At 46.0% G+C, this 10,695-nt stretch overlaps 1 protein-coding gene across 1 annotated transcript in view; it reads right to left on the bottom strand.

Moving 5' to 3' along the window:
• Positions 1 to 956: 956 nt before the first annotated feature.
• Positions 957 to 10,695, bottom strand: part of LOC126981228 (metabotropic glutamate receptor 5-like) — a 55,265-nt gene continuing 45,526 nt past the window's right edge. The window contains exons 4-16 of the mRNA XM_050832085.1: positions 10,545 to 10,643; positions 9,895 to 10,055; positions 9,523 to 9,714; positions 9,041 to 9,196; positions 8,620 to 8,778; positions 8,240 to 8,426; positions 7,832 to 7,962; positions 7,174 to 7,335; positions 6,577 to 6,702; positions 5,226 to 5,420; positions 3,809 to 4,060; positions 3,207 to 3,400; positions 957 to 2,583 (exon numbers count right to left, since the gene is read on the bottom strand). Of these exons, the coding sequence (XP_050688042.1) occupies positions 2,289 to 2,583; positions 3,207 to 3,400; positions 3,809 to 4,060; positions 5,226 to 5,420; positions 6,577 to 6,702; positions 7,174 to 7,335; positions 7,832 to 7,962; positions 8,240 to 8,426; positions 8,620 to 8,778; positions 9,041 to 9,196; positions 9,523 to 9,714; positions 9,895 to 10,055; positions 10,545 to 10,643 (2,309 nt within the window). The 3' untranslated portion in view covers positions 957 to 2,288. The remainder of the gene's footprint in view (positions 2,584 to 3,206; positions 3,401 to 3,808; positions 4,061 to 5,225; positions 5,421 to 6,576; positions 6,703 to 7,173; positions 7,336 to 7,831; positions 7,963 to 8,239; positions 8,427 to 8,619; positions 8,779 to 9,040; positions 9,197 to 9,522; positions 9,715 to 9,894; positions 10,056 to 10,544; positions 10,644 to 10,695) is intronic.

Below are 10,695 nucleotides of genomic sequence, written 5' to 3'. Positions count from 1 at the left end.
GTGAGCAAAGTGGCAACAATTTTATAGACTGGGGCTCAAGAGGCCTAGGCAGCAAAAAATGGTGGTATTCAGAGAAATTAACCGTGTAGCAGCGACGGGCCAAATTTGTGGCTTTACCGTGTAGCAGCGACGGGCCAAATTTGTGGCTTTACCGTGTAGCAGCGACGGGCCAAATTTGTGGCTTTACAGTGTAGCAGCGACGGGCCATATTTGTGGCATGATATAAACCCCCAAAAATAGATGATACATAAACTGATCACAAATGCTTTGATATATATTATGAAACGGTTTGTGTGAGTGATGATTTTTCCTCATTTTTCTCGCTTAGAGGGACCATTAAGAAACATGATCCCTGCTGCTACCGGGTTAAGAATACACTAGATAAAGAATCAACCACATCACTCACTCACTACATATATGGCATGGGAGCAATGTACCAAAAGACACAGCACTGATAACTATGCCATCCCTTGTGTCACCCATTCATTACACTGTGCATGAGAGTTATGTACCAAAAGACACAGCACTGACAACTATGGCATCCCTTGTGTCACCCATTCATTACACTGTGCATGAGAGTTATGTACCAAAAGACACAGCACTGATAACTATGCCATCCCTTGTGTCACCCATTCATTACACTGTGCATGAGAGTTATGTACCAAAAGACACAACACTGATAACTATGCCATCCCTTGTGTCACCCATTCATTACACTGTGCATGAGAGTTATGTACCAAAAGACACAACACTGATAACTATGCCATCCCTTGTGTCACCCATTCATTACACTGTGCATGAGAGCAATGTACCAAAAGACACAGCACTGACAACAATGGCATTTGGATAGGCTGGTGCATTGGTTGGTGAGACCTTTCGGTTCTTTGCCTGACGGTTCACCCTCGCATGGCTCATAGGGAAAGGTCATCCAGGTAAGAAATCCAGGTAAGAATCCTTCAGGGGCATTGTAGCTGTTTTTCTCAACTTTATTATTTTGTTTTTCTCTTGGTCTGTCTCCATAGGCATGTAAGAAAAAATAAAAATCATGCATAACACAAAAGTTCCAAAGCACCACTCACTGTCAATCCCTTATAATGTAACTGAGGAGTGTTGAGGATTGGGTTCCATTAAAAAAATATCTTCCATTCTTCATTATCATTATCTTAACTTTTGTGCAGAACAAGACGTCCTTACAGAAACATAATAAAAAATATATACTGTACTAAAGGTAAGACACAGCTCCTTGCTAACTCTCCTAAACCTGATCCTTACCACTACTTCATGACACACACACACACACACTCACACACACACACACACACTACCTGATCCTACACATATACATGCTAGTAGTTCTTGATCCAACAGTAAATCTTTCCAGCCATTGGTGTCGTCCCTTCATAAGCTACTGTCAACCTTTGTGCTCATGACAATGTGAAAATAAATACGTATTCACTCAGTATTTTTAAGCTTATCAAACATACACGTTCCCTTTGGTCTAGTAATATATCAAGTGAGTGTAATTTCCAGATCTATATTTACAGGAAAGGTCCAATAATATGCGTAAATATTCCTGCATTATACGAACGTTACTTCTTCTTTTTCTTTTCATTTAATGTCCTTTTCTCTTATGGGGATGAACCAAATTATTTTAGGAGCTTTATGCTAATGATAGATCTGGGTATTTCACTTACATAAGACTGCCTCTCTCTCTCTCTCTCTCTCTCTCTCTCTCTCTCTCTCTCTCTCCCCCCCCTAGAAGACCAACCTGTGTCTCCTCAAGCTTCCTACAGACTCTAGAGGTGTGGAGTGACTCACATCTCAGCACAGTGTCAAGGCGAGGGCAGCATGTGAGTGCCTGGCTGCCTAAGATCTTGAGTCCATCTACTAAAGGGGCTATTACACTGGGCAAATTTTCCGTGGATTTTCAGTCAAACCACGATTTCCGCTGGCGTGGTTCTCATTTGTTTCTTGTTATTGCTGCTGATGATGATGGTGAGTAATACCGTCGCCCCTCGGTGAAATCTACCGTAGCTTTGGAAGATTGTGGACACGTCAGAAAACCACGGAAATATGAGAACCACGCCAGCGGAAATCATGGTTTGACTGAAGATCCACGGAAAATTTGCCCAGTGTAATAGCCCCTTCAGACAAAGAGACACAGGGCTTGTAAGAGGATACCTGGAGGCTGGAAAAAGATTCTAGGCACACTACAACTCTCCCAAATACTGTTCACACTGAGTACAAGCAGCAACACACTCATCCTATCACTACGCCACTACAGCTGCTCAGGGATAGGCCCCCTTAGAGGCGTCATAAATAGAGCTTCTGAGGGCGTGATTCTGGGTGCTGGCTGGTGACGGCTGCGGCATCCCATACACACCGCTGAAGGCCACACGGTAGTTGTTCTGTGAGGCGACGGAGGACCTGACGGAGCCTGCTGAGTCCTGGTGGCTGTGGTGCGGGCTGGTGTTGTGGAGCTGCTTCATGCTGTCCTGGAGCTGTGGCAGACCCCTCACCGAGCCATCCTCTAGGTGGCTCAGGACGGTGGACACAGATGCTGCCGCTGCCAACCGCTTGTGTCTGCACCAGGGAAGGAAGGACACATATAAGCACAGCTGGATAGAGTGTGGGACCTAGGGGATAGGCATCTTTTCTTTATATGAGAGGAGGCAGCTCAAGGGCACACAAAGATGAAAAAAAGCTCGCTGGTGCCCTTAATAAGCTGAGCAACAATTACACTTCTAAGATCAGTATTTAATTTGTTTTGTGGGAACCCTTTCAGTGGATGAACCTTTAGACTACAGTCCCAGAAGCCCACCCTTAGAGGAAACTTGACTAAAACATTATACATTTTTTATTTAAACTGTAAATGTATATAATCAATCAATCTCTTCACACAAATGTTTTTTTTTACTCTCTCTTTATGATTAAAATATTGCTGGATAACTCCCTCGAACAACAGCTCAGCCACTTCCATACAATATCCAGCAGGAGCAGAAGGAACAAGCTCCCCCAAGTCATACCTTATACATTTTTTATTTAAACTGTAAATGTATATAATCAATCAATCTCTTAACACAAATGTTTTTTTTACTCTCTCTTTATGATTAATATATTGCTGGATAACTCCCTCGAACAACAGCCCAGTCACTTCCATACAATATCCAGCAAGAGCAGAAGGAACAAGCTCCCCCAAGTCATACCTGAATTTCTTTGCCTGCTGTGAAATGACTCTCATCTTGGGTATGAAGACGAGGCCCAGGATGACGATGGCGAGGATGAGCAGGGCGACACTGGTGGTGGGCGCTTCCAGGGAGGGGGGCGCCAGGTAGCTCATGACAGCCCACACCACCACCACCGGCGCCGACACACACGACGTCAGCAGCAGCCAGTGGCCCTGAGGGAGAGGCGGCCTCGGATTACTACCAGTATTTTTTTAAGGGAAGGAGGCAGTTCAAGGGAAAATAAAAGGAAACAAAAATGCCTTCTTGTGCTACTCCTGCAAAACATTCTCCACCATTTTCACTTATTTTTTCCAAGGGAGGAGACAGTTCAAAGGAGGAAAAAGGAAACAAAACAGCCTGCTGATATTACTCCTGCAAATGCTGTATACTAGTAGAAAAATTCTGTATCTTGTAGTTAGTCATAGCCGTAGGGTCTGTGTGGTCTGAATATTTAAGTAATTCCACATATATAAATCTCTCTCTCTCTCTCTCTCTCTCTCTCTCTCTCTCTCTCTCTCTCTCTCTCTCTCTCTCTTTCTCTCTTCTAGTTATTCTCCCTACAGGAAAGAACAAAGTCCCACCTCATTGTGATTCCTCTGTATCTTGCGGTTGAAGGCGGCCAGGAGGAGGCAGAGCAGCAGCAGGAAGAGGAGGTAGACCCGCGTAGCCAGCGTGGCGAGGGGCTTCATGCCACACAGCCGCCCACCGCTGGCCTCCACCTTCACCAGCGGGTCCTGGCCCACACTAAGGCCGCCGGCGTGACCCAGCATGCACAGGGCCATCTGGACCCCCACGATGAACAGCAGGGAGATGTGCAGGTTCAGCTGGGAGACCTGAAGTGGTTGAGGGAAATAGTAGAGAAATTTGCATGATTCTACAAGCAATATATAAGAGAGTATGAGTAGATAGCTTGTTTATCTACAGAGTTTGATGGGCTAATGACTATTTTTTTATAGTAAGGTGACTTTGAACAGCTACAGTACGTCATATAAGTCATAACAGCAAAAGTTGGCACAAATGAATACAGGACATGACTTAATACAACTTTCATGTTCACCAAATGTGTATAAATCTGTAGTGTAAATGCTGACACAAATGAATACAGGACATGACTTAATACAACTTTCATGTTCACCAAATGTATATAAATCTGTAGTGTAAATGCTGACACAAATGAAAATAGGTCATGACTTAATACAACTTTCATGTTCACCAAATGTATATAAATCTGTAGTGTAAATGCTGACACAAATGAAAATAGGTCATGACTTAATACAACTTTCATGTTCACCAAATGTATATAAATCTGTAGTGTAAATGCTGACACAAATGAAAATAGGTCATGACTTAATACAACTTTCATGTTCACCAAATGTATATATGAAAATAGGTCATGACTTAATACAACTTTCATGTTCACCAAATGTATATAAATCTGTAGTGTAAATGCTGACACAAATGAATACAGGACATGACTTAATACAACTTTCATGTTCACCAAATGTATATAAACCTGTAGTGTAAATGCTGACACAAACGAAAATAGGTCATGACTTAATACAACTTTCACATTAGTCTAATAACATAATACACTGATTAAAGGGAAACTCCTGTAGCCCACCTGCTAATACTTAACACTGAGCGAGAGTCTACTAATACATGACTGCATTAACCCAGTAGCAGCAGGGATCATGTTTCTTAATGGTCCCTCCAAGCGAGAAAAATGAGAAAAAATCACCCCTCACACAAACCATTTCATAATATATATCAAAGCATTTGTGATCAGATTATGCATCATCTATTTTTTGGGGTTTAAATCGTGGCACAAATTTGGCCCGTCGCTGCTACACGGTAAAGCCACAAATTTGGCCCGTCGCTGCTACCGGGTTAAAGGGAAACTCCTGTAGCCTACCTGCTAATACTTAACACTGAGCGACAGTCTACTAATACATGACTACATTAACGTTCCCCCACTGACAAAAACACACAATAGCCTACCTCCCCCTCGGCCCCCACCGTCACGAGGGCCCTGAGGTGCATGGACTTGACCAGCAGTATGCCATAGCAGAGAGCCAGACACAGGGGAGGCGCCCACTGCCGCACGGCGCAGGTGATGGAGCCTGGGGGTAGGACATACACCACGCAGGAGGCAAACACACCCATCACGCCCAGCAGCAGCACCGCACCCAGCACCTGCACGGGAGCATGGACCGTAGGATATAGTCACGGTGCCGAGAGGAATGCCAGCAAACAATATAATAGTGAAGGTACTTGATTTGGCAGTAGGCCTACATATTATACTAAAATAAGAATGATACAGAGAATGAGCAGTATGTATTATTAATATTTTGAAGTATTATTAAATTCATATACATGTATTTTGAATGAACTTTGACCTTCAGAAGTATTCACAATGCATAGAGAGACATCAATGGCTTGTGTGCATTCCTAATACTTTGTAAATTCTTTTTTTTTTTACAGGAAAGGAATTAAACAGCTCAAGGTTAAAAAAAGTAATAGAAAAAAAGACCATTAAATACTGCCCTAATAAAAAAGAGTTTAGAAGAGTGGTATTTTGAATGAGTGAAAAGCTGTGTTGGTCAAGCTTATATGATACACATTTCTGAAGCTGTTTGTTATTTCCTGTGCATGGAAGGTGGTACTCAAGAGAAAAGAGAAAAGTAAATGCTCAGAAAACACTATTTTTTTTTTTACAGCAAAGGAGACAGCACAAGGGCACAAAAAAAGGAAACAATAAAAAAAGCCCGCTACTCGCTGCTCTTATAAAGAATCCAAAGAGGTGTCCTGATACCTTCCTCTTGAATGAGTTCAAGTCGTAGGCAGTTGTAGACTATATCAATTATATGCATCTATGACATAAGAGGTGAGATCAAGACTACAATACATGACAATCTGAAAGTCTTTAGCTAGGAGAGTTATCAAAGCCTAGAGGAAGCACTATACCATTGTCTAGTTTGGTGATGCCTTATGCCACTGAGGTTCCTAAATTACGTCCTAAATTATGTCCTGCCTACGACTTGAACTCTTTCAAGAGAAGGGTAGCTATCTGGACACCTCTCCTCCCGAAACTGACCTCTCTTTCGGCCACCTCTTTGGATTCTTTTTGTGAGCAGCGAGTAGCGGGCTTTTTTTTATATTGTTGTTTACTTTTTTTGTGCCCTTGAGCTGTCTCCTTTGTTGTAAAAAAAAAAAAAAAAAAATTACAACATTTGCAATGGGACAAGCAATCATTCTATAGAGAAGTTACTGCCATCCTTGATTTCTGAGTCTGCTGCTTCTAGGTAACTGAATGGGGTGCCTTGACGGTGTCCCTGCCCTGTGGCCTCACCTGTGGTCCCCTGAGAGTGCCGTCACACACCCTGAGAGCCACATAGACGGTGACGTAGAGCGAGGCCACGACCCCCAGGCAGGCCGTCACCAGCACCGAGAAGGCCCACGTGCGCCCTATGTAGTCCTGAGAGAGAGAGAGATAGAGAGAAAGAGAGAGAGAGCATTAAAAGCTATCACTGTCACCATCCACATTTTTAACAATCCACATACAATCATTACTGTCACCATCCATATCACCACATCACTACCCACATCACTATCCGCAGAGATCCATTACTGTCACCATCCTCATCACTATCCACAAAGTCATAACTGTCACCATCCATATCACCACATCACTACCCGTGTCACTATCCGCAGAGAGCCATTACTGCCACCATCCACATCAATACCCACATCACTATCCCCAGAGAGCCATTACTGTCACCATCCACACCACTATTCCCAGAAAGTCATTACTACCACCATCCACATCAATATCGACATCACTATCCACTGTCTACATCAATATTTCTAGGCAGCATTCAGCACAGGGCAAGCAACGCTGTCTCAATGTTAATGTTACCACCCTCCTCCAGCCCCTTGTGTGTTTTACCTGGTGGGTGAGCAGCACGGTCCTCACAACCCCCCGGTGCTGCTCCATCTCCTCCGCCACCAGGCCAAGGGTGCGGCCTTTGCGGGTTTTCTCCACCTTCTCCGGGGTTATCATCTCCCCTGGGGCCCACACCACCCCTGTGTCCTCGCGGTACGTCCCAACCTACAGGGATGAGCTGGATTATTACCTATGCTGAGAGGGAACATCTTGTAGGCTTCTCAGAATATCAATAGTATTTCCATGGGTACTTTTATGAGCCTAATGATAGTTTGACAAGGCTTCTGCACTGTACAGTTATTCCCTGACACAGATGATGGTCAGGGGGCAGAGGCCACAGATAAGTAACCAAAGTAAAGTAACCAATGAATCAACAAAGTTCTTATCCAACACAGACCCGAAGGATACCAAATAGAGTAACAATCTGTGAAAAGTTAATGCTTCCATACTACTTAAACATTAACTTAGAGTAAAATTACATCCATTTTTGTTATTTGAAAACACCACTGAACAACACAAGCACCCAAATAACGTGGAGGACTAAATATGGAAAAAAACGATCAACATGTAAAGAATCAAGGGTAAAAAAATCAACTATATTACATAGTCAGTGACTCCAAGTACGCGAATAAAAGGTTAAATGTCTTGCCGCCGCCCCCACCTCGTGTACGCCCCGCGCGGTGATGTGCACGATGCTGAAGGAGTTGACGAGGCGGCCGTCGGCGGTGTACCGGATCCTATCGGCGCCGTCCCCGACCGTGAAGGACAGCTTGAGCAGCGCCTTCAGCACGTCTGCGAGGGAACACTCGTGGTGAAGGTCAGGCGATGAGATGAGGGTTTAGTGATATCTTTAACCATTACTGTATAATATGGCCGCCAATCTTAATGCTGTATTATCCAAGAGAAACTCAATTTTTGTCAGTTGAACTCCCTTTTGTTAATAATTGTGGCATTCAGGAAAGCAGACAAAAGGAAACCAATGACAAAAGGTTTTCATTAAAGTTGAAAAGTTCAATAAATTCTACTTCATACTATTGTTAGCTACTGTCTGTTAATTTCCCCCGCTGACCTTGGTGCAGGTCGTGCCGCAGCGCCTGGAGGCAGCGGACGCCCTGGGAGCACTTCTCTATCTGCACGAGGCGGAAGGCGGCGGCGAGGGAGGACACGGCCTTGACCGTGGCCGTGGTGGAGGAGCCGCGCACCGCCCCCGCCAGCGCCTCCCTCCCCACACAGGGCGACGCCGGCACGCCCACCACCTAAGGCACCAGGGCAGTGTCAGTAGAGGGACATGAACACGCAATAGGAACATCTACACTACATATAGGACACATTAAATGTACGTAAATGGGAACTAAGGATACCATATAAAATAAAAAGCCCCAGTTCGTTTCAATCTTCGCATCACTCGTCATACTACATAGCAGGGCGCACATCCCCGGCCTGGCTCACCTCTGCGTCACAGTGGGCCACGGCCTCCATGTACTGGTGTGCGAGGGGCGCCGCCACCGAGCTCTTGTTGAGGATGGCCTCGGCGAAGTACTGGCTGAAGCCCGGGATGACCGGCGAGTGGGACTCCACCAGCAGCGAGCCGGAGAACTTGTTCCTCACCTGGCAACGACGGGGTGATGAAGCCGCGTCACTCACTCATATTAGTAAATATACTCAATTAAAATGACAGTAAGAGCAACGAAGATATCACAGGACATAGACACGCAGCACTGAAACTACTTTTAGAATATAAACGGGATGCATTTAATGATAAAAAAGGTCATTCTGCAGAGGCGCGCAGTGACATTCACAAAGAATATATATACACAGGGAGGAGTAAACACACGGCAGTAACAAACACTCCTGGAACCAGTGTGTGTACCCCTTTCTCGGTGAGCTCCGCGGCGAGCGGCTCCCCGCCGATGGAGGACAGCACCCAGCGCAGGCCGGCCTTCCGCAGCGCCCGGGCGTCCACCTCGGCGGTGAAGGCGTTGAGCTCCGCCGCGCTGAGCAGCGCCACCACCACGCCGCCGAAACTCTGCCACACAGAGAACACTTGATACACTTCATGAAGGAGGAACACCAGCGGGGACTGGATTAAAAGAGCCAACTGGCCAAAGCTATATTTAACAATGAATAATACTCTTTTGCAGAAAAATCAGAACATTGTGCTGCCTGGTACGGGCTGATGACCTAACGAACCGACAAATGCATACAAAAATAATATACTCCTGGGATCACCTCTTTACAGACTCAGCAATAAAAGGTCCCGCTATTCTTGGATCAGTCTATGATGCATGTTTGCAATGAACATATCCACGCCTCGCCTGAAGCATGAACACATTCTAAGAGGATCACGCTCACCACGTTGTTGTTGATGAAGTGCGTCATCCTCTTGGTGAGGTCCGCGCCGCCACCCAGCTGCAGCACGTGCAGCAGCCTGATGCCCGCCCGCGACGCCTGCTCCCGCAGCACCTCGGTGCCGTGGGCGCAGCTGGACACCACGCTCACCCCCGCCACGCCGCCGCCCACGCGCACCGCCGCCGCCAGCACGGCCTGGGAGGGGTGGAAAGAAAGGCATCATCAGTCATCATCATGCATCACTATCAATTATTAATTCACTAAAAGATAAAGGCCATTCTCAATGTGCTCCACCTGCCTCTGATGTGAGTGTACGCCACCTTGTGTGTGTGTGTGTGTGTGTGTGTGTGTGTGTGTGTGTGTGTGTGTGTGTACCTGCAGCTGGTCGGTGAGGTGCGGCGCCGTGGTGAAGGTGTTGTCGGTGGGCGTGGCGGTGCGGGCGGCGCGCGCGTCCGTGATGAGGATGGGCGTGCGGAAGGCGTGCAGGGGCGTGGCCGTGCCCGACACCACGCGGCTGGACCCCAGGGACACCACGCCTGCACACACACACACACGCACACACAAAAAGAAAACAAATAAATCAGTGAAAAAAATATATAAACTCTGAAATGAAGACAACAGTAACACGACACGAGAATGAATGAACGGGGGAACACACACACACACACACACACACACACACACACACACACACACACACACCTCTTTTCACGTATGTCACAACTAGGTAAACACACACACACACACACACACACACACACACACACACACACACACACACACACACACACACACACACACACACACACAAATGAAAAAAATAATAGATGAATACATAAATAAACAAATCAAGCACCAGACAGATCAAAACAAGACTACAGATGAACACGATTGGAAAAAAAGCTAACATACAACTTCTAAATCGCCAATACGTCACCTCTTGATCGACCTCTCTTATTCTCTGGCCCTGACCTAACCTGACCCTCGTGACCCAGACTGACCTACCCTTGCCTATTTCAACATACCAAGGAGGGGCGAGGATGGGGCCGCCGTGTCCTTCAGGAGGCGAATGGTCTGCCGCAGCGCCGCGTCCTCGTCCCCGCAGGAGTCATACACACGCATACCTGAGGAAGAGACGAGGGAGGAAAAGGTGTGAGTGCATGGGGGAGGTGGTTA

The sequence above is a fragment of the Eriocheir sinensis genome, chromosome 47 (assembly GCF_024679095.1).
Source record: "Eriocheir sinensis breed Jianghai 21 chromosome 47, ASM2467909v1, whole genome shotgun sequence".
NCBI classification, from domain to species: domain Eukaryota; kingdom Metazoa; phylum Arthropoda; class Malacostraca; order Decapoda; family Varunidae; genus Eriocheir; species Eriocheir sinensis.
The sequence above is the reverse complement of the archived record's forward strand: the minus strand, read 5'-3'. Positions and strand labels throughout refer to the sequence as shown.